Below are 23,590 nucleotides of genomic sequence, written 5' to 3' on the forward strand. Positions count from 1 at the left end.
TAGATGGAGTGCTGGACCTGGAGTTTGAAGACTCATTTTCCTGAGTTCAAATCTGGCCTCAATTGCTTACTAGCTGGGCAAGTCACTTTACCCTGTTAGCCTCATTTTCCTCTTCTATTTGGAGGGAAAAAATATTCAGGAGAAGGAAATGGCAAACCACTCCAGTATCTTTGGCAAGAAAACCCCAAATGGGGTAACAAAGTCAGAAACAACTGAAATGACTAAACAGCAAACAATAAAAAATTCTTATTAGCAAAGAAAAAATGAACAAAATAAGAGTTCTATAATTTTACCTGCTATCTCATGTTATCATTGTTCTCTCCACCCTAAGAATCATCCTGTCCCTTCTTTGTTTATTTTCCCCATTGTAGCTTGAAAAATGCTTGGGCTTTTTTTTGACATCAGCTTGAGTTTAAGTTTTAGCACTTCATGGGGGCGGCTAGGTGGCATAGTGGATAAAGCACCGGCCCTGGAGTCAGGAGTACTTGGGTTCGAATCCAGTCTCAGACACTTAATAATTACTTAGCTGTGTGGCCTTGGGCAAGCCACTTAACTCCATTTGCCTAGCAAAAAACCTTAAAAAAAAGTTTTAGCACTTCAAATACTTTTTTTACAGCATCTTGCTGTGCTGAAACACTTTCTCCCATTCCCTATACATGCCTTTTTTAAGGTCTTAAGTTGGTCATATTACTTCCAGTTGACATGATTGTGTATGCTGACAGACACAGTCACTAAATGGTTTGATTCTGCTTAACTGGTGTTTCTTCATTTACAAGCACAGACTGAGGAGTTGTGGGTGAGGAATTGAGTATATGGGGCCCATTACATTAAAAAAAAGCATGAATAAAACTTTAAATAAAATTTAATTTGGTTGATAAGTTCTACATGCATCTATACAACTCATATGCAAGTTCCTTTTCCTCTTAATTTTTCTGATTCTTCTATCTCTCTGGCCATCTATCACCCTTTGTTCCTCCAACCCTAAACTTAAACATTCTTCAAGGTTCTACCTTTGACCCTTTTGCTATCTATATACTTTGTTCTATAGTGACCTTTATCATTCCTTTGGAGATGATTTCCCACATAGATCTCTTTCCCGAGCTCCATTTGGACATTTCCAACTACCTATTGATTATCTTCACCTGTATGTGTCCTTTCTTAAATTCAACATGTTCAAAACCACACTCATCATTTTTCCCTCCTATCATCTCTTCTACCTTATGCTCCACAGTCTCTCTAATTCTCCCCATTAGCTGGGTGGCACAGTTAATAGAGTACCAGCCCTGGAGTCAACATCTTGGCGAACATTTTGACTCCTTTTGCTCCTCCATTCTCCCTCCTCCTGTTCAGCATTTGCCATGTCCTACAGATTCTCTTAATCAACATTAGCTTTTATTAAGCATCTAAAATGTTCTAAGCTCTGTGCTATACACTGATGCTGCAAGGATAAAAAAAAAAAATTAAACTATTCCTCTTCTCAAGGAATTCTCACAATCTACAGCATCCAGCAAAAAAAAAGGCAGATAGAAAATCAGTGCAGTAGAGTGAAGAAGAGGAAACACTCACATTGAGGGGAATCAGAAAAGTGGAGATGATGAAAGAAATACATTCCAGACAAGGGACAGTGGCTAGTACAGAAAAGAAAGCATTATGCTTGGACTACAGATCATGTATAATGAAGCCGGTCATAGAGACTGGGTCTAGGTTGTGAAGGGCATTAAAAAAACAAATAACAGAGCATATGTTTTATCCTGAAAGTTACTGAATAGAAGAGTAATATGATCAGATCTGTACTTTGACAACTTATAGAAGATAGATTGGAATGAAGAGTAATGAGGCAAAGAGCTTAATGAGAAAGTCATTCAGTTGAAATGTCCAGGAGCTGGAGGGGAAGGGTGGGGAATAGAGGAGGACTGGAGCTCAGGTGTAGTACTGAATCTTTTTTTTTTTTAACTGAATCTTATTCATAGAAATGTTCATTACACCCTTGCCAGCTGATGAGGTTCCCAAGTCGAAGAATACTGGGAACAGAGGGCTACAGAATTTTTCTCATTTGCCCTTGCTTCCCATTTCTATGATTGCTATCATCCTTCAGGGCTCTTCCCCATTGGTCTCTCTACTCCCCCTATCCCTCCTACCTCCTACATTATAACTCTTGTCAAAATAATCTTCCTAAGACACAACTCTAGTCATATCACTGTCCTACTAGAAAAATCTCTTTTGACTCTCCTTTACTCTTCACATAATATCTGCATTTCTCAATATGGGTATAAAGCCCTACCCAATAGGACCACCACCTATCCATCTTGCTAGATGGATAGCCAGACTAGACTAAATACTCCCTTATTTTCCTGTCACTTTCCTTTTGTCTAAATCATTCCTTTGAAGGGGCTGCTAGGTGGAGTAGCTGTGTGGCCTTGAGCAAGTCCCTTAACCCCATTTCCTTGAAAAATTTAAAGGGGGCAGCTAGGTGGGGCAGTGGGTAGAGCACTGGCCCTGGAGTCAGGAGTACCTGAGTTCAAATACGACCTCAGACACTTAATAATTACCTAGCTGTGTGACCTTGGGCAAGCCCCTTAACCCCATTTGCCTTGCAAAAAAAAACCCAACAACAACAAAACAAAAAAAAAAACCCTAATATACAGAAGAAGGTTAATTGGGAACTAAATCATTCCTTTGATCTATTATGCTCTTCCCCAATATCTTTCTTTTGAAATCCTATTCATCCTTCAAGCTTCCGCTCAGATAGTAGCACCTTCCATAAAGTATCCTTTGTTCTTTCTAAACTGGGTGGAATCTTTCACTCATCTGCATTGCCATAGAGCCCAATCTGTACTTCTGACATTGCTCAAATTCTTTGATTATTATACTCCTTTAAAATTTGCTTCTATTAAACTTAGGTATAGCATATAATCAGAATTATCTGAGGGAAGAGGCTGTGTCAATTTTTGTTCTTGGTGTCCCTTTCATTTTAGGAGTATTTGGTCTGTATTCAGACAGCAATTATATTGGCTCTCTTCTTCACTTTACTCCCCCACCCCCACCCCACTAGATTGAGCTCTTTGAAGTCAGGGACATTTTCTTCACTCCTTTCAGGCTAACACTTAACCACCAAAATTATTGCCCATTATTTTTCTATGACTGGAATTTTCATTACCAGTTTAATTTAGCAGCTTTTTGCAGAGTGTATTGGGACAAGGAAAATGTTGGAAAATTATGATTAAGGAAGCATGGGATATACTGGCAGCTAGAGAATGGGGGACCAGGGTGAAGAGTTACTCTTCAGGACCCCAGGGATCAGCTTACAGTGTGGTTAAACCTGAACTCCAGAATGGGAACCTGGAAAAACAGAGGACTCTCTGATTCCTAAGTCCGCCAAGAAAGATTGGGGTGGTGGTGGGGAGGGAGTTTATATGGCTTGAGGAAAGAGCCAAGATAAAAACTCACACTTCTTGTCTAGGGAGATAACAGAACGCTCTCAGGAGTAAATCCAAGTGACCAGGAAGAGGTATTCAAGACCAGAATGTCTAAAAAAGCTACCTCTTCTGCTGAACTCCTGATTACTCATGTAAAAATCTTTCCTATATTTGACCTGAAAAAGATAGTAAAGTCTAACAATCTCCCATTACAGAGTGTTTTAAGCTTTTAAAGTCTTTTTCTCACAACAACCCTGTCAGGAAATATGAGTATTATTACCAATATACAGAAAAGAAAATTGAGCCTCATAGAGGTTCAGTGTCATGCTCATTGACAGAGCCATAAAGTGTCAAAGATGGGATTCAATGGCAGTCCTGCTGATTCCAAAACCAAGGTTATTTCTGCTCTGCCCTGCAGACTCTGGGAAGGAAAACTCTCTGCCATCGAAGGGGCAATGTGGGAGAGTAATCTGCCTTTTTGCTTTCTGAGTCCATGGGTCAATCCAGAAAATACCTAAAAGAAATCAACAAAAATCTGCTTTTGCTAAGGCGGAATTGGAACACTTCAAGAGCTGATTTATTCCAGTCTGTGAGAATGTAATTAGAATGTCTTGTTTCCAAATGGCATTAATCTTGACAGATGTCCAGTGAGTAACTATTTAAGGAGGAAACCTCCTCTATTCTTGACTGGTAGTTCTTTGGTATACAGGGAGGTCTTGGGCTCTTATCTTCATTCTCCATATAACCCCTTGTTCCCTTCATGTGTCAGCTATGAAATGATTGGCTTGTCAAACTTTTGTGAGAATTAAATTTCATTAGAGAACTAAGTCTGTGAAGATGAGAGAGGTACAAAGATTTAGCTAGTGGCAGTATTGCTCTTCACAGAATCAAAGAGTGACTTTATTAGGCAACATTCATTGATAAAAGCCAAACATCCTTAGGATCATAAAGTTAGAGGTAGAAGGGACTTAAAGGTTATCTAGTCCAGTCTCATGTGGCAGATGAAAGAACACATTCAGATACTTTAATTCTAACTATTGGTTACCAATCCTCAAGTTCAAAGGACCATGGTGAAATTTTAAAACTATGAGGAAACAGAGAGCATCTGATTGAAAGTGTGCTAAGCATTTGAACTAGGTAGCTTCAAAACCTAACATTGTATATAGTTCTGCAAATCTCATTGTATAGATACAGCCATCAAGGTTCAGAAAAGTAATTTAATTTATCCAAGCTTGCAAAGGTAAACAGAGATAGGACTTCATTCCAGTTAGGTAGTTTTATACTTTATTACCAACTACCTTGGTTATGGGTGTAGGTATGGTTCTTAGAATTTGTATCAGGGGCGGCTAGGTTGTGCAGTGGATAGAGCACCGGCCCTGGAGTCAGGAGTACCTGAGTTTAAATGTGGCCTCAGACACCTAATAATTACCTAGCTGTGTGGCCCTGGGCAAGCCACTTAACCCCATTTGCCTTGCAAAAAACCTAAAAAAAAAGAATTTACATCTGCTTCCTCTGGTACAATGATTGACTTCATGTACACTCCACAAGTCAGCAATGACCATGTCTGACATTTTTGTGATAACTTGCTTGAATGAAAGAAGGAAGTTAAGGATATCACAGGGAGGGAAAGAGAATACATTAACTAGTAAAAATTTGAAAAAGGGAAAGAATGAAACTGTATATTTCCCTCTTTCAACTTGAAAAAAAATGTGTTAAGGAAAAAAAGAGAAGGAAATGATAGGATCATAGCCTCTCAGCATCGAGTCCATACAGCACCCAAATACAAATCCTCTCTATGACATCTGTGATAAGCAGTCATCCAGTCTCCACAGGAAGACTTCTGAAAATGGAAAATTCACTTTCTTATAAGATAGCTCATTCCACTTCTGTCCAGAAACAATTTTTCCTAATCAAGTCAAAATTCTCCTCTTGCTCTGGAGCCAGTCAGAACAAATCAAATTGTTTTTCCTCAGAACAAGCTTTCAAATACTTGAAGACAACTGTCATGTTCCCCTGAAATCTTCTATAAGCAATCCATTTCTATTTTTCTTTATCCAAGACTTATGAGTGCCCTCAACACCCTAATTACTCTTCTTTTAATTTAAAATATTTTTTGGTTATATTTTAAGTTCCAAATTAGTCTCTCTTCCTCCTACTCTCCTTAGCCTGCACTAGAGAAGGCTGCTATTTGACACAAATTAAAGATATACATGTAAAGCCGTACTAGTCACTTACTTATCCTCCTTTAGACAAAATCAAGTTTGTTGCTGTCTACTTTGATGTTTGCTCATAACTGAGCTTAGTATTCATATATGGTTTGACTGGGAGAAAACAAAGCAGGCCTGTCACTTTCCTTATTCTTGACACTGTCCTTCTATTAATGCACCATCACACTGGATCAGTTTGTTTCATTGTTGAATCACAGAGGCCACTAAAGACCCCAGGCGTTTTTTTTTTTTTTAATACACAACTGTGACACAGGTAAAACTCCTCCTTCCTTTATTTAGGAGCTTAAGTTTAGGATGTGATATTTGGCCATAGTAAACTTCATCTTATTCATTTCAATTCATCATTCTAGGAGGTTGAGATTTTTTTGGATCTCAGTTTTTCTATTATGTTCACTATCCTTCTTAACATTCTAACCTTGCACATTGTCGGTATTTGATAAATACTTGTCGATTTAAGCCATACATTTTATAAACATATTAATTATAGTTTCATCCAATACAGTGACTAAAACTGTTGAAAAGTACAGAACTCATTTTCTAATGGGGACTTCATTAGAGATCTCTTCCTGGGTTAACATAAATCAATTAATTACTATGCTTTGGGAACAGTCATTCATCTAGTTTGAAATCTAACTAATTGTACAACTGTCTAACCTACATCTCTCCATATTGTTCACATCATCTTGGACCTTGCAGAAATTCAAGGATATCATGTCCCTGTCATTCCTTGTTCTCTAGTCTACTAAACTTATTTAAAAATAAAATGAGATTTCTCTGATATGGCCTATTCTTGAAGAACTCATACTTTGCCTTCATTATCACCACCAATTCCTTTTCTAAACATTCATAAATCATCTTTTTTAATAATATGTCCTAGGATTTTGCCAGAAATTGAATTCAAGCTTACCAACCTAGAGACTGAAAAATCCACTTACTTCCTCCTTTAGAAAATTGGAACTGTATTTGCTTGTTTCCCATCCAACAACAACTCTCCTCTTACTCACATTTTTTTCCCCTTAAAGATCAAGGGTGATTTAGAAAACACATCTGCAAGTTCTTTCAGAATACTGGGATACAGTTCAACCAAGCCTGGTGACTTGAACTCTGGAGAGCAGTGAGCTGCTTTCATTTCCTCACTTAAGTTAGTTCTTTTTAAGACCTCAGTGCCTTGAGATTTGTTTGTAATGTTAAATACAAAAATAACACTGACATTTAAAATACATATTTACCATAGTTCACCAAACCTACTTCAAGGAATCCATGACTTCAGTTGATTTCCCTCTAGCCATGTAGATTGCAATCTACCTATACTTTCCCATCAAGTATAGCCTCTGACCTTGTTCCTCCCAGTATGTTAATGGACTTTTTCTAGAACCTTTAATATTACACAGAAACAGTACAAAACTCAGGTTTTCTATCTGTTTCCCTCTGATTTCACTGGAGGACTGACCCACCTCCTTTTCAAATATGTTTTCTGGAAGATTGCATTTACATAAATTATATTTGCATAACTTACAGTCTGTTCTGTTTGAATTTGGACAAGGAAGCAATCTCTTCAAGCTTCTATTGTGGACTTTTTAAGTTTATTAGTAATGGCAACTTTGAGAAAAATAATTTTATTAAATTTAAAGAAAAATTAAATAGATCGTGATCTATATAATGGACAAAAAATATCCCCAAGATAATTTATTGACCCAGTAGACATATGGTTTGGAGAGATGAATCATTGTTATCTGTTTCCAATTTTTTTTTAAATTGGTTTTTGTAGGGTAATGGTTTAAGTGACCTGCCCCAGGTTACATAGGTCTCCAAAGTTTAAAACATCACAGACTTGAATAGGCCATAAGACCTTGTCACATGGGGCAATCAAGGAGAAATGGTATTGGCAGATCTCAACTTCAGCTGCTAAAAATTACAAGAAACTGAATAAACCTTATGTGAAGTAACCTTTTATTTGTCCCTATGGAAACAAAGCAGAATCACAGAAAACAGAGCAAGGGGTAGCAGCCTAATTAGTGCCCTGGATTTCATGATTTGGCTAACTGCCCACAATTGATTTCAGGATTGTGCATAAACATGAGTCCCAAGTTTCCACTTTGCAGCTTGGTGCTTCAGACTTTCTCTTTGGTGGACAAATGAAATCAGAACTTGGTGGATGAAGCATGTTTGAAGTTGGCTCACACTGAACATTGGCAGAATATCACATAATGGGTGCCAGACTTGTGATCTGATACCAGTTCCCCTTAATTGGAGATGAACCAGGCTCAATACTGGTTTCTTGATGCACAGTTCCTTAAGTAGGTTATTTAGGTATTTGTTATTTTGACCATTACAAGCAGTAGAAAAAACCCTACTGAGTTTCTTTTTTTAAATCACTTCCTTAAATACATTGTATCAAAAAATAGTGTCTACATGGGCAGAAGGCTATGGGGAAAATGAGCTATCATTTGATCCATTTTTCACAGTATTTACAAAGTTAAAAAATTGTTTTATCTTCCCAAGAAGAAGCATTGATGGAGAGTACATAATATCTGAGAGAAATGAGAGACAACAAATGACCATCCTGAATGATACATTGGTAAAAGAATCAAAGGAAGACCTCCAACATGTTAGTTGAATCTCCTAAAAAAATTTGTGACAAATAGTAGACAAGATTTACAAAAGTTACGAAGTCATGTAGAAGGCAGAGGTAATGCCCACACTCATAAAATCACACATCCAACAAAGTATCCCAGTATATTGAATATTGAGTAGATTAAGGAGCCAAACTGCAAAGGATAGGAGGAAGGCTTTGAGTGGATCTAAGAGATATTTGTGTCCTTGTCTTCCAAATCATTTTGTGATGTTGACTCACTAGGCTTTGTCACTATACTTAATGTACTTTTTCCCTTTATTCCTCTGATCCCTCTCTCCCATTGGTGAGTTCCTCTCAGATATGCCATTTTGAGAACAGGTCCCAATCAAAGTCTCAGCACTCTGCCACCAGCATCCTCTGTAGATACCTCACCCCTCCCTATTGTTTCAGTTTCTTTCTAAGTGTTGCATTCCCCTATTTGAATGTAAGCTCCCTTGGGCAGCAAGGGTCTTTCTTTTTACTTGTAGTTATATTCCCAGTCTTTAGCATCGTACCTGGGAGATACTTAATAAATGCTCATCCTTCCAGATCACAAGAGTGAGGGGTTGGCACCCTCATGATCTGGAAAATCTGTGCAAAATTTTTTGTATCTCCCTTTGTACAAAAGAAATCTAAATTTTTTATTTTTCCTGTATGGGATGTGTATCATATTAAGAGATAAAATATGCTTATATTATATAATATTATATATATATTTCATGTGTTTTTGAATTCCTTAATTTTTTCATGTTGCCTTCTGGCTTTTGCATATTGTTGATGACTCCCACAAAATTCCTATAAAATATATTATGCCAACTCAAGATATATTTAAACTGCAGTGGGGAAAGACATAATATGGAAGGGATAACTATTAATAATAACAAAAATAATGATGATGATGATGATGATGATGATATGAATTTTACAATGAGCATTAGAAACAGAAGACACGGGTTAACAACCAGTCCTGCCACCTCCATAACCTTAGGCAGATCATTTAACTTTCTGGACATCAGTTTCCCAATCTTTAAAGATAATTTCTGTGATTGCTTCCAGATCTAACATTATATGTTTCAATAATCTGTTAGTTCTTTGACTCAGCTATGATGTCGATCCTCAGTGCCAACTGGTTTTAAGCCCCCATCTTGCTCAAGTTGTCACTGACTGAGAAGAGTTAACTTTGGTACTCTTAAGTCAATCAGAAGACAACTACCATCATTTCATAGCCATGTAACACCATAAGTGAAGCTGGACTATTTCTGTGCTATGGGTTTTTAGATGTAAAGTACCACCACCACCCCCATTTCTATGTGGGCAAAAAAAAGTAGATTTGTTTGAGAAAAGCAACTTGAGACAGTCCCTTAGATAAATGTACTTCCCAGGAACCGTTTGAAAGCAGTTCAAGGACTTTGACAGTTGTAAATAAGGCTGCAGTGCAAAGTTAACCATCAGCTCATTTACATATGACTGTTATCAGAGTTTTGAAGTATATAGCTGAAAAACTATAAATCAAATAAAGGCTTGTGGACCATGGAAAAACTATATCACTTATTTATGTCATTCCCCATAAAACTATGAATTTGGAGTTTCTCGACCTGGGTTAAAGATATGTCACTGAGAAGACATCAGAAAAACAAAAAGACCTTGCAAACCACCGGCTAGATGTAAATGGAAAATCCACCAATAAGAGTTGAGAGCTAAAATGGTAGGTATTAGTATTATATATCTCCCAATACCAGCGTTGAGTCCTGAGACCTTTAAAGTGACAAATGAAAATATAGCAACTTATGATCTTTTCTCTCCTGGAAAAATCCTCTAAGATTGACCAACCACCATGTGGATAGATTGAGGTGGGTGAATGGGCCCAGAGAGAGAAAAATGCATTGTGGTTGGCACATCAGATACCATGCTCACAGGCTACCAGCATATAGTGGGTCAGCAGTATGTATATACTACATTACCTCTTCATCTTTCCCTCAAACTGTTCCAAACTGTTCCCTTCTCCTACCTTCTTTATTACTGTAGAGGGCATCAGCATCCTCTCAGTCCCTCAGGCTCCAACCAGGAAGTCATCCTGGATTCCTCACTATCTCTCATCTTCCATGTCCGGGCTGTTGCCAAGGCCTGTCTGTTAGACCTTCACAACGTCTCTCCAATATTCCCCCTTTTCTCCTCTGACACTGTTACCCCTCTGCTGCAGGCTCCCATCACCTCATGCTTTGATTATTGCAGTAGTAGCTGCTTAATAAATAAATGCTGATTGATCAAGACTACATAAGGATTTGTTCTGGTCCCTTGACCATTTATATTTAAAAGTATTTGAAATGCCACTACATCTCCTGAACCAAGAGCCAAGTGCTAGGCACCACACCTGAGAATGAGGACTAGGATTTGGGAATTGAAGGAATGCCTATGGAGTAGTAGATTAAAAGCATGAAGGGATCTGGAACATCCAGACTGTTCAGAGGCCCTGGCCTATGTCCTTCCTTGAGGACAGTGAGATGCAGGAGGAGATGCCTTGCAGGATTGGCACTGTGGTTGGCCTCTCCCTTCACAAATATTGACAGAAACAAATTGAATTCCACACCAGTATGGGAATAACCAACTGCCAAAAGTAAGTTTGTATTTTCACACCCTGCATCTAGAGAGGCTGTCTATAATCTGTGCATTTCTCTTTTCTTGGAAGCTTCCTACCTAGCCTCCCCTTCCCCTTCTCTCAGCTCACCAAGTAAGGTGTTAGGTCTAATTGGCACATCCCTGCTGACCTCTCTTCATTTTCCCAAAGTCCATGCTTCCTGTATATGAGAGATGGATAGGTGAACAAAGTATTGATTATGGGATTAATGGAGGTCAGAGATTGTACCAAGCACAGCAGGAGCTTTTTTTGAAAGGGTATTTCTTTATAATCATTGTAACCAGTTGTAATCAATATTCCAATCATGTTTGTCAGGCCCCTTTTCTTTTTCTTTGCTTATCCTCCTACATGGGGATTCCATCCAACTTTCTCTGACCCCTCAGCCTTGTGACTTTTTCTTGTACAGTACCAGGAGACTGCAGGTCCTAGTGCTAGGGAGAACATCAAATGCTTTCCAACATGACTTTTGGCAAAGGTTGCTGGGAGAAAGCTAGCGCAAACCAGAGACTGCTGTATCACTAGGGTGAGAAGCACATGTTTCCCTAAACTCCTAAACAGGACATGATTTATCCTAGAGAAATAAGAATCAGAAAGGTCAGTGATTTAGGCAGTCCCTTCTGTAAATCCCAGAGAGCTAGAATTTGGGAATAATTGGGCTGGCAGACATGACTTCAGAACCCATAGGGAACAAAAACCTGAGGTTGTGAATTTTCATTCCATGTGGAACTGTGCTGTCAGCTCAAAAAGGGCAGATTTTTGCAAAATTACAATAGTGTTAAGCTAGCTAATTGTACCTGCAATTATCCCAGAATAAATACTGACAAATAAGAATAAGGCAGAAAAGAGAATAGAAGAGCAACTAGTAAGTAACAGGCAACTAGGATAGCTTTAAAATTTACAAGTTGAGGGGCAGCTAGGTGGCACAGTGGATAGAACACCTGCCCTGGAGTCAGGAGGACCTGATTTCAAATCCAGACTCAGAAACTTAATAATTACCTAGTTATGTGACCTTTTTTTTCTGCTTTGCAAAAAAAAATCCCCAAAAAACAAAAGCAAAACAAAAATTACAAGTTGAAATCACATCCAGAGAAAGAACTTAGAGTCTGAATACAGATAAAGGCATACCATTTTTTCACTTTTGTTGTTGTTATTTCTTTTTCATGGTTACCGCCTTTTATCCTGATTCTTTTTTCACAACATGACTAATGTAGAAAAATGTTTAACATGATTGTACATATATAACAATCAGATTGCATGTTGTCTTGGGGTGGGAAGAGGAAGAGGAGAAAGGGGGAGAGAAATTTGGAACTCAAAAATCTTACAAAACTTATCTTTACATACAATTGGGGGAAAATGATATCAATTTTGCAAAAGAAAGAAAAAGAAAAATATAGGATGAACATGCATACCTAAAAGGAAAAGCAAACTGGACATAGTAGAGATCTGCAATTTGGAGGACAATCTTTTTCTATTCTGTGTGTATATGTCCATTCTATTTGGTGTTTATAAAGTTAGGAATGTTTTAAAATATTGGTAAAATAAATAAGTGCAACATTGTGCATTAAAAAATGCCACCTGAATTTTTGTATAATAATGTGACATTCTGCTCAAGAAAGGTATACTTATTAAATTACCTTATTTATCCATCTTTTTAAAAAATATATTGAGTAGGCTGGCCAGGATAGAGGAGAGAAGCCAGGTACTGTGCTAAGGTCTCCTGGTTTTCCATCAAATCAAATCACAGACTCTCCAGAAAAAGCAACCAGCACCCCCTACTGGCCAGCCCACTTGGAGTTACTAAACCCAGTGAGCAAAGCCTCAAAGGTTTTCAACACCAACAGTCTGTGAACCCATCCCCCTAACACAAGATCCTAGGGAAATGTAAAAAGGCCAGCAGAAAGGGGGACCCATTGAAAACCATTTTGAAGAAAGAGATCCTAACCCAGAGAAATCTAGAACTTCTGAGGAAGTTCTCAACTATGAATTGGTCTCCAGCCCCGGAAAGATTTCCTAGAAGAAATCAGGAAGGAGTTAGTTTAAAAATCAATTGGAAAAATTGAGAAAAGAAACTCAAGAGAAAATTAACACCTTGCAAGACAAAATTAGCATCTTGCAGCAAGAAAACAAATCCTTAAAAAATACAATTAGACAAATACAAAAAGAAAACAATTCTCTCAAAACTACAATTGGGCAAATGGAAAACTCATTCAAAAATAGAATTGACCAGTTGGAAAAGGAGTTGCAAAAGGTAAAAGAAGAAAATTCTTCTGAAAAAAAAAATAGAACCTGTGGAAGCTAATGACCTCATGAGACAACAGGAATCTATTAAACAAAACCAAAAAATCAAAAAAATAGAAGAAAATGTAAAATACCTCATCAGCAAAACCACTGATCTGGAGAATAGATCCAGTAGAGACAACTTAAAAATCATTATATGCACCAAGTGGTATAGCAACTAAATTCTTAGAGGAGAAGTTGAATGAGTTATAGGAAGACATAGATAGCAAAACTCTACTGGGAGATCTTAACCTCCTGCTCTCAGATTTAGATAAATCTATCCATAAGATAAACAAGAAGGTAAATAGAATGTTAGGAAACTCAGACATGATAGACCTTTGGAGAAAGTTGAATGGGGATAGAAAGGGATACACTTTTTTTCCCCTGCAGGACATGGCACCTACTCAAAAATTGATCCTGTACTAGGGCATGAAAGACTTCATATTCAAATGCAGAAAAGCAGAAATATTGAATGCATCCTTTTCTGACTATGATGCAATAAAAATCATTTGAAATAATGGGCCATGGAGAGATAAACCTAAATCTAATTGGAAACTAAATGACCTCATTTTAAAGAATGAGCAGATCAAAGATCAAATTATAGAAAGAAGCAATGATTTCATCTAAGACAACAACAATGAGACAGCCTACCAAAACTTATGGAATACAGCCAAAGCAATCATTAGGGGATACATTATATCTCTAAATGCTTACATAAATAAAATAGAAAAAAAAGGAAAGCAATAAACTGAGCACACAACTAAAAAGGTTAGAAAAGGAACACATTAAAAACCCCTAATTCAATACCAAATTAGAAATTCTAAAAGTTAAAGGAGAAATTAATAAGACCAAAAGCAAGAAAACCATTGAACTAATAATTTAAAACCAAGAGTTGGTTTTATGGAAAAAAACAATAAAATTTATAAACCTTTGGTTAATTTGATTAAAAAAAAGGAAAGTAGAAAGCCAAATTGCCAGTATTATACATTAAAAAGGTGAACTCGCCACCATTAAGGAGGAAATTAAAGTAACAATTTGGAATTATTTTGCCCAACTATATGCTAACAAATTTGATAATCACCTATCTCCCTAATGAATATAGATGTAAAAATCTTAAATAAACTATTATCAAAATGATTACAGCAAGTTATCACTAGTATAATACACTATGACCAAGCAGAATTTATCCCAGGAATGCAGGGTTGGTTCATTATTAGGAAAACTGTTAGTTTTTTTACTATCAGAAATCATATGATAATATCAATAGATTCTGAAAAAACCTTCAACAAAATACAGCATCCTTTCCTACTAAAAACATAGATAGTGTAGGAATAAATGAATTGTTCTGTAGAGTGATAAGCAGTATCTATCTGAAACCATCAACAAACATTTTTTGTTGTTTTTACAAGGTAATGAGGTTAAGTGACTTGCCCAAGGTCACACAGCTAGGCAATTATTAAGGTCTGAGGTCGGATTTGAACTCAGATCCTCCTAATTTCAGGGCTGGTGCTCTATCCTCTGTACCACCTTGCTGCCCCCATCAACAAGCATTATATGCCGTGGCATTCCCAATAAGATCAGAGGTAAGAAAAGGATGTCCATTATCACCGCTACTATTCAATATTGTGTTAAAAATGTTAGCTGCAGAAATAAGAGAAGAAAAGGGAATAGAAGGAATTAGAACTGGAAAGGAAGAAACAAAACTCTGACTCTGCAGATTTCATGGTGGTATACCTAGATAATCCTAAAAAATCATCTAAAATACTACTAGAAACAATTAGCAAATTTAGCAAAGTCACAGTATATAAAATAAACCCTCATAAATTACATTTCTATATATGACTGGAAAGATACCACAGCAAGAGCCAGAAAGAGAAATCCCATTCAAAATAACTTCAGTCAGTCGGGGTGGCAAGGTGGCACAGTGGATAAAGCACCGGCCTTGGAGTCAGGAGTACCTGGGTTCAAATCCGGTCTCAGACACTTAATAATTACCTAGCTGTGTGGCCTTGGGCAAGCCACTTAACCCCCATTTGCCTTGCAAAACAAACAAACAAAAAAAAAACAATCAAAGTAACTTCAGTCAATATAAAATACTTGGGAGTCTACCTGCCAAGGCAGACTCAGAAACTCTATAAAAACAACTGCATAATACTTCTCACACAAATAAAATCAGATTTAAATAACTGGGCAAATATCAATTGCTCATGAATAGGCCGAGCTAAAATAATAAAAATTATAATTCTACCTAAATTAAACTAATTTAGTGCCCTACCAGTCAGAATTCCAAAAATATTACTTTAGAGTTAGAAAAAAATGTAAGTAAATTCCTATGAAGAAATAAAAATCATGAATTTCCAAGGATTTAATGAAAAAACATACAAAAAAAGGTGGCTTAGCCCTACCAGATCTAAAATTATATTATATAGTATCAGCCATCAAAACTGTCTGGTATTGGCTAAGAAATTGAGTGGGGGGATCAGTGGAATAGACTAGGTGCAAAAGAATAGCAGGAAATGATTATAGTGATCTATTTTTTAAACCCAAAGAGTCCACCTTCTGGGATTTAAACTCTCTCTCTCTTAGATAAAAACTGTTGGGAAAATTGGAGGTTAGTATGGCAGAAACTTGGAGTAGATGAATATCTCACACCCTACACCAAGATAAAATCAAAATGGATATAGGATTTAGACATAAAGCAAACTAGAAGATCAAGGAATAGTTTACCTGTCAGATCTATGGAAAGGGAAGCAGTTTATGTCCAAGGAAGAGATGGAGAACATCATTAAAAGCAAGCTAGATAATTTTGATTACATTAAATTAATAAGCTTTTGCACAGACAAAACCACTGTAATCAAGATCAAAAGAAATGTAAATTGGGAAACAATTTTTACAACTATTATTTCTGACAAAGGACTCATTTCTAAAATGTACAGAGAATGGGGCAGCCAGGTGGATAGAGCATCAGCCCTGGAGTCAGGAGTACCTGAGTTCAAATCTGGCCTCAGATACTTAATAATTACCTAGCTGTGTGGCCTTGGACAAGCCACTTAACTCCATTGCCTTTCAAGAAAAAAAAAAACTAAAAAAATAAAAGAGAGAGAGAGAGAGAGAGAGAGAGAGAGAGAGGAGAACTGAGTCAAATTTATAAAAAAATAAATAAAAGTCATTCCCCAATTGACAAATGGTCAAAGGATATGCTGAGGCAATTTACAGATGAGGAAATCAAACCAAACCATAGTCACATGAAAAATTGTTCTAAATCATTACTGATTATAGAAATGCAAATTAATGTATCTCTGAGGTACCACCTCACACCTCTCAGACTTTCCAATATGACCAGAAAGGACAATGATCAATGTTGGAAGGGATGTGGGAAATCTGGGACACTAATATATTGTTGGTGGAGCTGTGAACTCATTCAGCCTTTTTGGAGAGCAATGGGTATTCAGAGAAGCCTGGAAGGATTTCCATGAACTGATGCTGAGCGCAATGAGCAGAACCAGAGGAACATTGTACATCCTAATAGCAACATGAGTTTGATGATCAATCTTGATGGACTTGCTCATTTCATCAGTATAACAATCAGAAACAATTTTAGGGTATCTGCAATCGAGAATACCATCTATATTCAGAGGAAGTATTGTGGAGTTTAAACAAAGATCAAAGACTTATTACCTTTAATTTTTTATAAAAGGTATCTTATGTAATTTTGCTATGTCTTATATTTTATTTTTTCCTTAAGGATATGATTTATTTCTCCACACATTTGATTTTGATCACTGTATAACATGAAAACAATGTAAAGACTATCAGACTGCCTTCAGTGGGGGAGGGAAGCGAGATGTGGGGGGGATTGTAAAATTCAAAAAACAATTTAAAAACTATTGATGTGATGTTAGCCTTTATTTCACTATTTCACTGTACAGGTAATACAAAACACAAAGACTTCAGAGGTGTGTGTAAATAAGATAAACACTACCCTCATCTTAACACTAGAATCCCTGTACCCTCAAGGGGGAAATGCATTTGAGTTATCCTCCTGTTGTTTTATTTCAGTTGTGTCTGACTCTTCTTAATCTCGTTTGCATTTTTTTTTTGGCAATGATACTGTAGTTTGCCATTTAATTTCAATGAGAAAACTTTAGAAATGACCAATCATGACTTCATAAGACTGATGATGAAAACATGCTTCTTACCTCCTAGCAGAGAGATAATGGACCAGAAGTGCAGAATAAAATGGGTTTATGGACAGGGTCCTAACTCCTATCCAAAGAAAAAACACTGAATTGAGAGTTAGGAGACTACAGCTCTGGTGTCTGCTCCACCACTGACTTTTGGCCAAGTAAATTAACCTTTCTCAGAACCCTTAGTTATAAAATAAAGTATGTTGGCATAGTTACCTCTTAAGAGTCCTTCCAATATGGAAATATATTAAACATGATTATACATATACAACCTATATCAGATTACTCACTACCCTAGGGAAGAGGAAGGGAAGGGAGGATGGTAGAAAAATGTGGAACTCAAAAGTTTGCAAAAGATGAATGTTGAAAACTATCTTTGCTTGTAATTGGAAAAAAATAATATAAAAGAATCCTTCCATCTCTAAATCCTTACTAACTGTATGACTTTGGTCAAGTTGCAATGCCTGAGTGGAACTCAGCTTCCTCATTTGTAAAATAAAAGGGTTAGACTAAACAGTATTTATGGGCCCTTCCAAATCTGGATTTATGATTTTTTAAAATGAAAAACATGGAGAATCCAGGCAAAGGTCCTCTTAGCTAGTAAATATATTTCCTGTAAACTGAAGTCATCCCAAGTGAAAGAGAATTTGGAGGAGAAATTGTATGACCATGAAATCTTAAAGGTCATCTAACAACAACAATTTTCAACTCCTCTTCTCAATTTATAGACAGGGTCCTAACTCCCACCCAAAGGAAAAACACTGAATTAAGAGTTAGGAAACTTGAGCTCTTGTGTCTGACTCTTCTTAATCTCATTTGAGTTTTTTGGAGCAATGATACTGTAGTTTGCCATTTAATTTCAATGAGAAAAAATGAGAAAAAGATTGTCCTTTATAAGAGAGTTTCATAGGGTTGATTCATAGCCAGAGTTGTGCCATTTTACAAAAGATAGTTGAAAATTTAACCTAAAACAATCTATGTGTAGGCTGAAGCATGGGCACCAAGAAGACAGATGGAAGAATCAGTAAACATGAGTCCTGTTCAGCACAATTTCCACATTAGACAGCTCCACATTTTAGCTTGAAAGGTCAGAAGGTTTTTTTGGCCAAAATCGAGAAGGTGATTTGAAAGTTCTGTATGAAGAGATATGATATAGCTATGGTTATATTTATTTGATAGTCTCTGTGCACTCTCAACTGCTTCTCAAGGAAAGATTGGTTCATTTAAGGAGGAAAGAGGAATGAATTAGTGAAAAATGAGGTGACAAGAACATCAGTAAAATATTAAAATGGATAAAAATTCAGAAGTTAACATAAACAGGACAATTTTGTTACCATGTTAAATTGTATAGAAGAGTTCATATATATGTACCTTTTTTAGAGGGAAAAGAAAACTTATTCTTGTTTATTGCTTGTTCTACATTGATAAATACATAATTAAAAAAACATACTTTTCATCACCACAGTGATCCCAGCATCTTGTCAGAGATATCATGGTAAAAATAGGAAGAGGGGTAGGAAGGCATAAAACATAATATATGTATTGAGAGACTCCAGAAAAGTACATTTTTTTAATTGCATTTTATAAATGTACACATTTTCTTGTCAAAAGATTCTTCTCTCTGTGACACATGGGTAATTATTTACAGTAATTCCAGATGCATATGTTAACAGTCGAGGATTAAAGTCTCTTTTGAATTCATAAGAGATATAATTTTCAAACACGGATCAAGATGTCAACACAACTCAAACTGCCAAATATAGCTCTATGATTTTATTTTGCTTTTCTTAAAACTATTCTCACCATTAATCATCTGTCTTTTGTTGTGATCCTGGCCCACTTGTATTCTTCATTCCTGAAGTAATGATCTCCCAGGAAGTTTTTTCCCCCTAATCTGAAAGCAGACTGCCAAGACCTTTTAAAGGCTAACAACTGTGTGCAAATCATCAACACTTAGAAATTCTGCCCTTCCTGGTTCAACTTCCAGCCATTGGTGTTAGTTCTGCCCACGGGAACAATCAGAACCAAACCATTCCCTACTTTAGGACAACTGTCTCTTCCCCTTAAGTCTTCTGTTCTTCAGACCAAACATTCCCAGTTCCTTCAGCTGGTCTTCAGATGTCTTCTCTCTGTCTTTGGAGGAACTCCAGCTAGTCTAATGAGGAAAAAGATAAATAAAATCAAGTACAGTAACAATTGATTATCTTTACCTTGAATCATTTTAGAAAGAGACAGAGATTTATTAAGAGCTTGTCATGTGCATAGCTAATATAGAAATATGTTTTGTATGATTTCACATCTATAATCAACATCAAATTACTTGCCTTCTTAAGGAGGGAGAAGGAACAAGAGGAAAGGAGAGATTTTGGAACTTAATTTTTTTAATATTTTTTAAAAGTTACATGAAATTGAGAAATATTTAACAAAAATATATCTATATGGGAGAAGGGGAGAGAGAGAGCTTACCAAGAACCAGGCACAGTTCCAAGCCCTGGAAAAATAATACAAAAAAAAATAAGAAAGGCATTCCCTGCTTTCAAGGAGTTTATGTTCTATGGGAGTCACCAAGATGACCAGACATGAATGGGTTGCGATCTTCATTTTTGGAGGGAATTCATGAATCATTGAACTCTTAAGAGCTTTTAAGTCCATATTTTGTTTCCTGCTCTCTACCAGGGACCCTGCCTCATGGGATCTAGATATGTTTCAGTAAGCTTCCCTGTGGTAAGGGGTGGCTAGGTGGCTCAGTGGATAAAGCACCAGCCCTGGAGTCAGGAGTACCTGGGTTCAAATCCAGTCTCATACACTTAATAATTACCTAGCTGTGTGGCCTTGGGCAAGCCACTTAACCCCATTTGCCTTGCAAACCCCCCCCCCCAAAAAAAAAAGCTTCCCTGTGGTTCACCCTTCTCCCAGAAACAAAGCCTGGAAAGAAAATTCACTTAAGAGATATTTGTCAATGCTTTTCCTTACTGTTTATAGGGAACCCAAACCTGTCGATCTTCAGTAGCCCAGGTTTCTTCGAGGAGGATAAAGTAGCAGATGGAAAAGAAACCATGCCTCCTTCTAAGTCTTAATTTCCTCATCTGTAAAAATGGAGGGTTTGTATTGAGGGATCTGCTACATTTCATTGCTTTTCTCAACCCTGTCTCTTTTTTTTTTCCTTCTCTATTACCTCTCTTGGTAAGAACTAAGAAAAAAATGAAAAAATAAATCAGGAAAATTCATTTCACTGACTGATATAATAGAAAGAGGTATTCAAGGAGGACTAACATGTCTGGTATGAGAATTTTGATGGACCTTTTCAGAGCTGCTCATCCACCTTTGGTGTCCAACTCTTACCTGTGGCTCCAAGAAACTGAGTAGGCACAGTCCAGTTTAACCATCTTGGCAGGTGACTAAAACTATCAGTGACTTAGGGAGATGTTGACCCCAAGTATGTAAAGACTTTGACAGAATGAATAGATTAGAATAATTTGTTCCAATGGTCATGAAGGTGACTGAAGCAGGTGCTATGAAGGTGTCAATGTCTTGACTTTTGTCTTGCCACCAGACTTTGATGACTCTGGAAAAGAGAGCAGAACTGGGGACTTTTGCAACTCTGCTTCACTTAAATCCAAATCAAGACATCACTCTGTGATATCCTTTACAAAAACAATGAACAAAAATTCTATTTGGAGAAGACAATACATAAAAGAGAACTGGAACAGTGGCAAGGGAAGGAAAGGAGGAGGACATGTTGGGACAAGGTCTTTAAGGAGTCTGGGAGTCATTGGCTGAACACAGCTTTGGAATAAGATAATGATAGATAATACAGAAATAGTTGGTTTTTTCCAATATTTGCAATAATAGTGGGAGTTGTAACTTCTCAAATAAAAGTCTACTTTAACTAACTTTGCAATTAAAGTCTACATAAGGTGCCAAGTGGAGAAAGTCTTCCGGAAGCATTCTGAGTGAAAGTACAAATTTGCCAAAGATATCCAGCAAAGTGGATAGTCCCCACACTAGACAATGAGAGTTAATTATTCATAAGGACAGGCACATCCTCCTGCAGTATTCACATAGCTGATTGCATCATGATGTAGCTAATTATAGCTGCATTAGGATTCTAGGGATTGTGGTGACCCAAAACCTGAGTTCGAGCTGATTGGCTGCCCAGCCTGCAGGACCTTTGACAGAGGCTCATCCCTAGGCATTCACATTCCTGTTCCCCTGAGTTCCTGTTGTCCTTATCTTGTTGCCGTGCCAGCTCTTACGTGGTTCTGACGTGGAGGCTTCCTTGGCCAAGTCTCCAGCAGGTTCTAAGAACAAACCAGACCCTTTGCATCAGGTGCTTGTTGCTTTGCCACTCTTATCTTTTGGAATGCTTGTTGCATAAGGCCTTGACGGGCAATCCTGGCCTCTGCAGGTGACTAAAGCCAGAGTCACTGTCTCTCCTCACCCCTCATTTATAGATGAGGAACTTGAGACCCAGAGATGAAGAGACTTAACTTCACAAGATCATATAACTAATAAGTAACCAAGCCAGGATTTGAATGTGGGTCTCCCAAGCCCAGTGCACAGCCACACCCATAGTTGTGGGTAGAAATGGGATAGGGGGAGTAGAGAGTGAATAGATTCACTCTCTATTTCTGACCAAAGTCCCCATGCTGGGAGGAGAAATAACTGTGAAGCTTTCCATTGTTTCAGCATCCATAGGATAGGGCAGCAAGCAAAGAATTCTCCCTGGAACCAAGTGCCTCCTGGATTTATTTATACTGAGTCATCTTCCTTTATCTGCAACAGCCCAGAATTATAAAGGAAGAGACCACATGGCATTTAGCAAAGAACTAAAGAATTGCAGGAATCTAGCATAAGAATCCAGAGAGTTGGGGGGACATAGGATCAAAATATACACCCATTGCATCTGGTTTCTACTATCATGAAAAAAAGCCAAAGATAGCCAGGTGAACCAGTTTTTAATCCGTCTCTCCCTAGGTGAATTCTTGGCTAGATTATTATCTTCTTAATAATTTACTCAATACCATCTCTCCAAAGAAGTATTAATGGAGATCTTGTGAATAGTTACTTTCTGCCTAAGATACCAAATGGAATTTTGTCCATCCATGTCATCATGGAGAAATGATTGTAATTGTAATAATAATAATTCATTTAGTCCTTTATGTTGATTGATATAGTCCTTTAAGTTTGCAAAACACTGTTATCAACAACACTGTAAAGTAAATCATATAAATGAACAAAGCATTAAATTTGAAGTCAAAAATCACTTCTAGCCATCAGTTTCCTCATTTCTACTTTAAAGATTTGGGAATTGAATCCTGGAGAGATTGAATAGCCTTTGTCTTTTCAAGAGGAGTAGGGGAAAACAATTTCAGCAGGAGTTTTCTTTTTTTTTTAATTCTAGAAATGCTTTAAAGGCCAGGGCTGAGTGGCTCATTCAGCTTTCCTTTCAAAGGGGATTATTTGAGAGATAGAATGAGTACTGTCAAAGTGATGCAATTTGTTTGGAAAATAAGTTTTGTTATGACAGGTGATATGTGATAAAAAGACTGACTATGACCTCTGAACATTGGCATATAGTCAGAAAGAGAGGAGAGGTGGGGATGAGGAAGAGAGAAAGAATCGCTGTGTGGACTGCAAACATACCTGGTTAGAGAGAGCCAAGAAAATAGAAGTTTAACTCTTTCCTTGGGCAGAAAAATGACAGAGACCACCTACCTAGTAGTCTTAATAAATGACAGGAAATATTTTTTTTAAAGATCTTAAGCCCACTGTTCCAGATCTATCATTATTCATCTCAGATTCTACCACTGTGAATTCATTTCAATGAGTCCAATTTTTTTTTGATTTCCAGGAGTCCCTATTAAAATACTCATGCCTCAAGTTGTTATCAGCAAACATCTTAGCAGTTTGTTTCCTTGGGTGTTTTTCCCAATCTACATATTTACATGAAAATAAAAGCTTAAGCAGTTACAGGGCAGGGGAAATATAATAAATTGGTAATAAATTAATATATTGAGGGTCAAAATATAGTGTTTATATACTTCATGAAACTGAATGATATCATTTTAAGTCTGTTTCCAAAGCAGGTGTGAGAAGAAACATAATCCCATTGTATATGTCCTTCCTTGAAATCTTACAGACAGAAATATCCACATGTCATAATCTATAATATTTTAAGAGTTGGGAAGAAACCACAGAGATCAGTGTAGTACTAAAATAATCCTGTCTAC

The 23,590-nt window shown here is 37.0% G+C and overlaps 1 protein-coding gene across 5 annotated transcripts in view; it reads left to right on the plus strand.

The window, feature by feature from the left end:
* LYRM4 (LYR motif containing 4) overlaps positions 1–23,590 on the plus strand; it is a 228,113-nt gene that overhangs the window by 198,079 nt on the left and 6,444 nt on the right. For 3 of the 5 annotated variants that reach the window (XM_074208468.1, XM_074208472.1, XM_074208470.1), the window contains one exon: positions 1–23,590. This exon is cut by the window's right edge and continues 5,466 nt beyond it. The exons of the other annotated variants lie outside the window; for them this stretch is intronic. In XM_074208468.1, coding sequence (XP_074064569.1) covers positions 1–44 — 44 coding nt within the window. In that variant the 3' untranslated portion in view covers positions 45–23,590. 5 annotated transcript variants of the gene reach the window in all.

The sequence above is a fragment of the Macrotis lagotis genome, chromosome X (assembly GCF_037893015.1).
Source record: "Macrotis lagotis isolate mMagLag1 chromosome X, bilby.v1.9.chrom.fasta, whole genome shotgun sequence".
Taxonomy (NCBI): domain Eukaryota; kingdom Metazoa; phylum Chordata; class Mammalia; order Peramelemorphia; family Peramelidae; genus Macrotis; species Macrotis lagotis.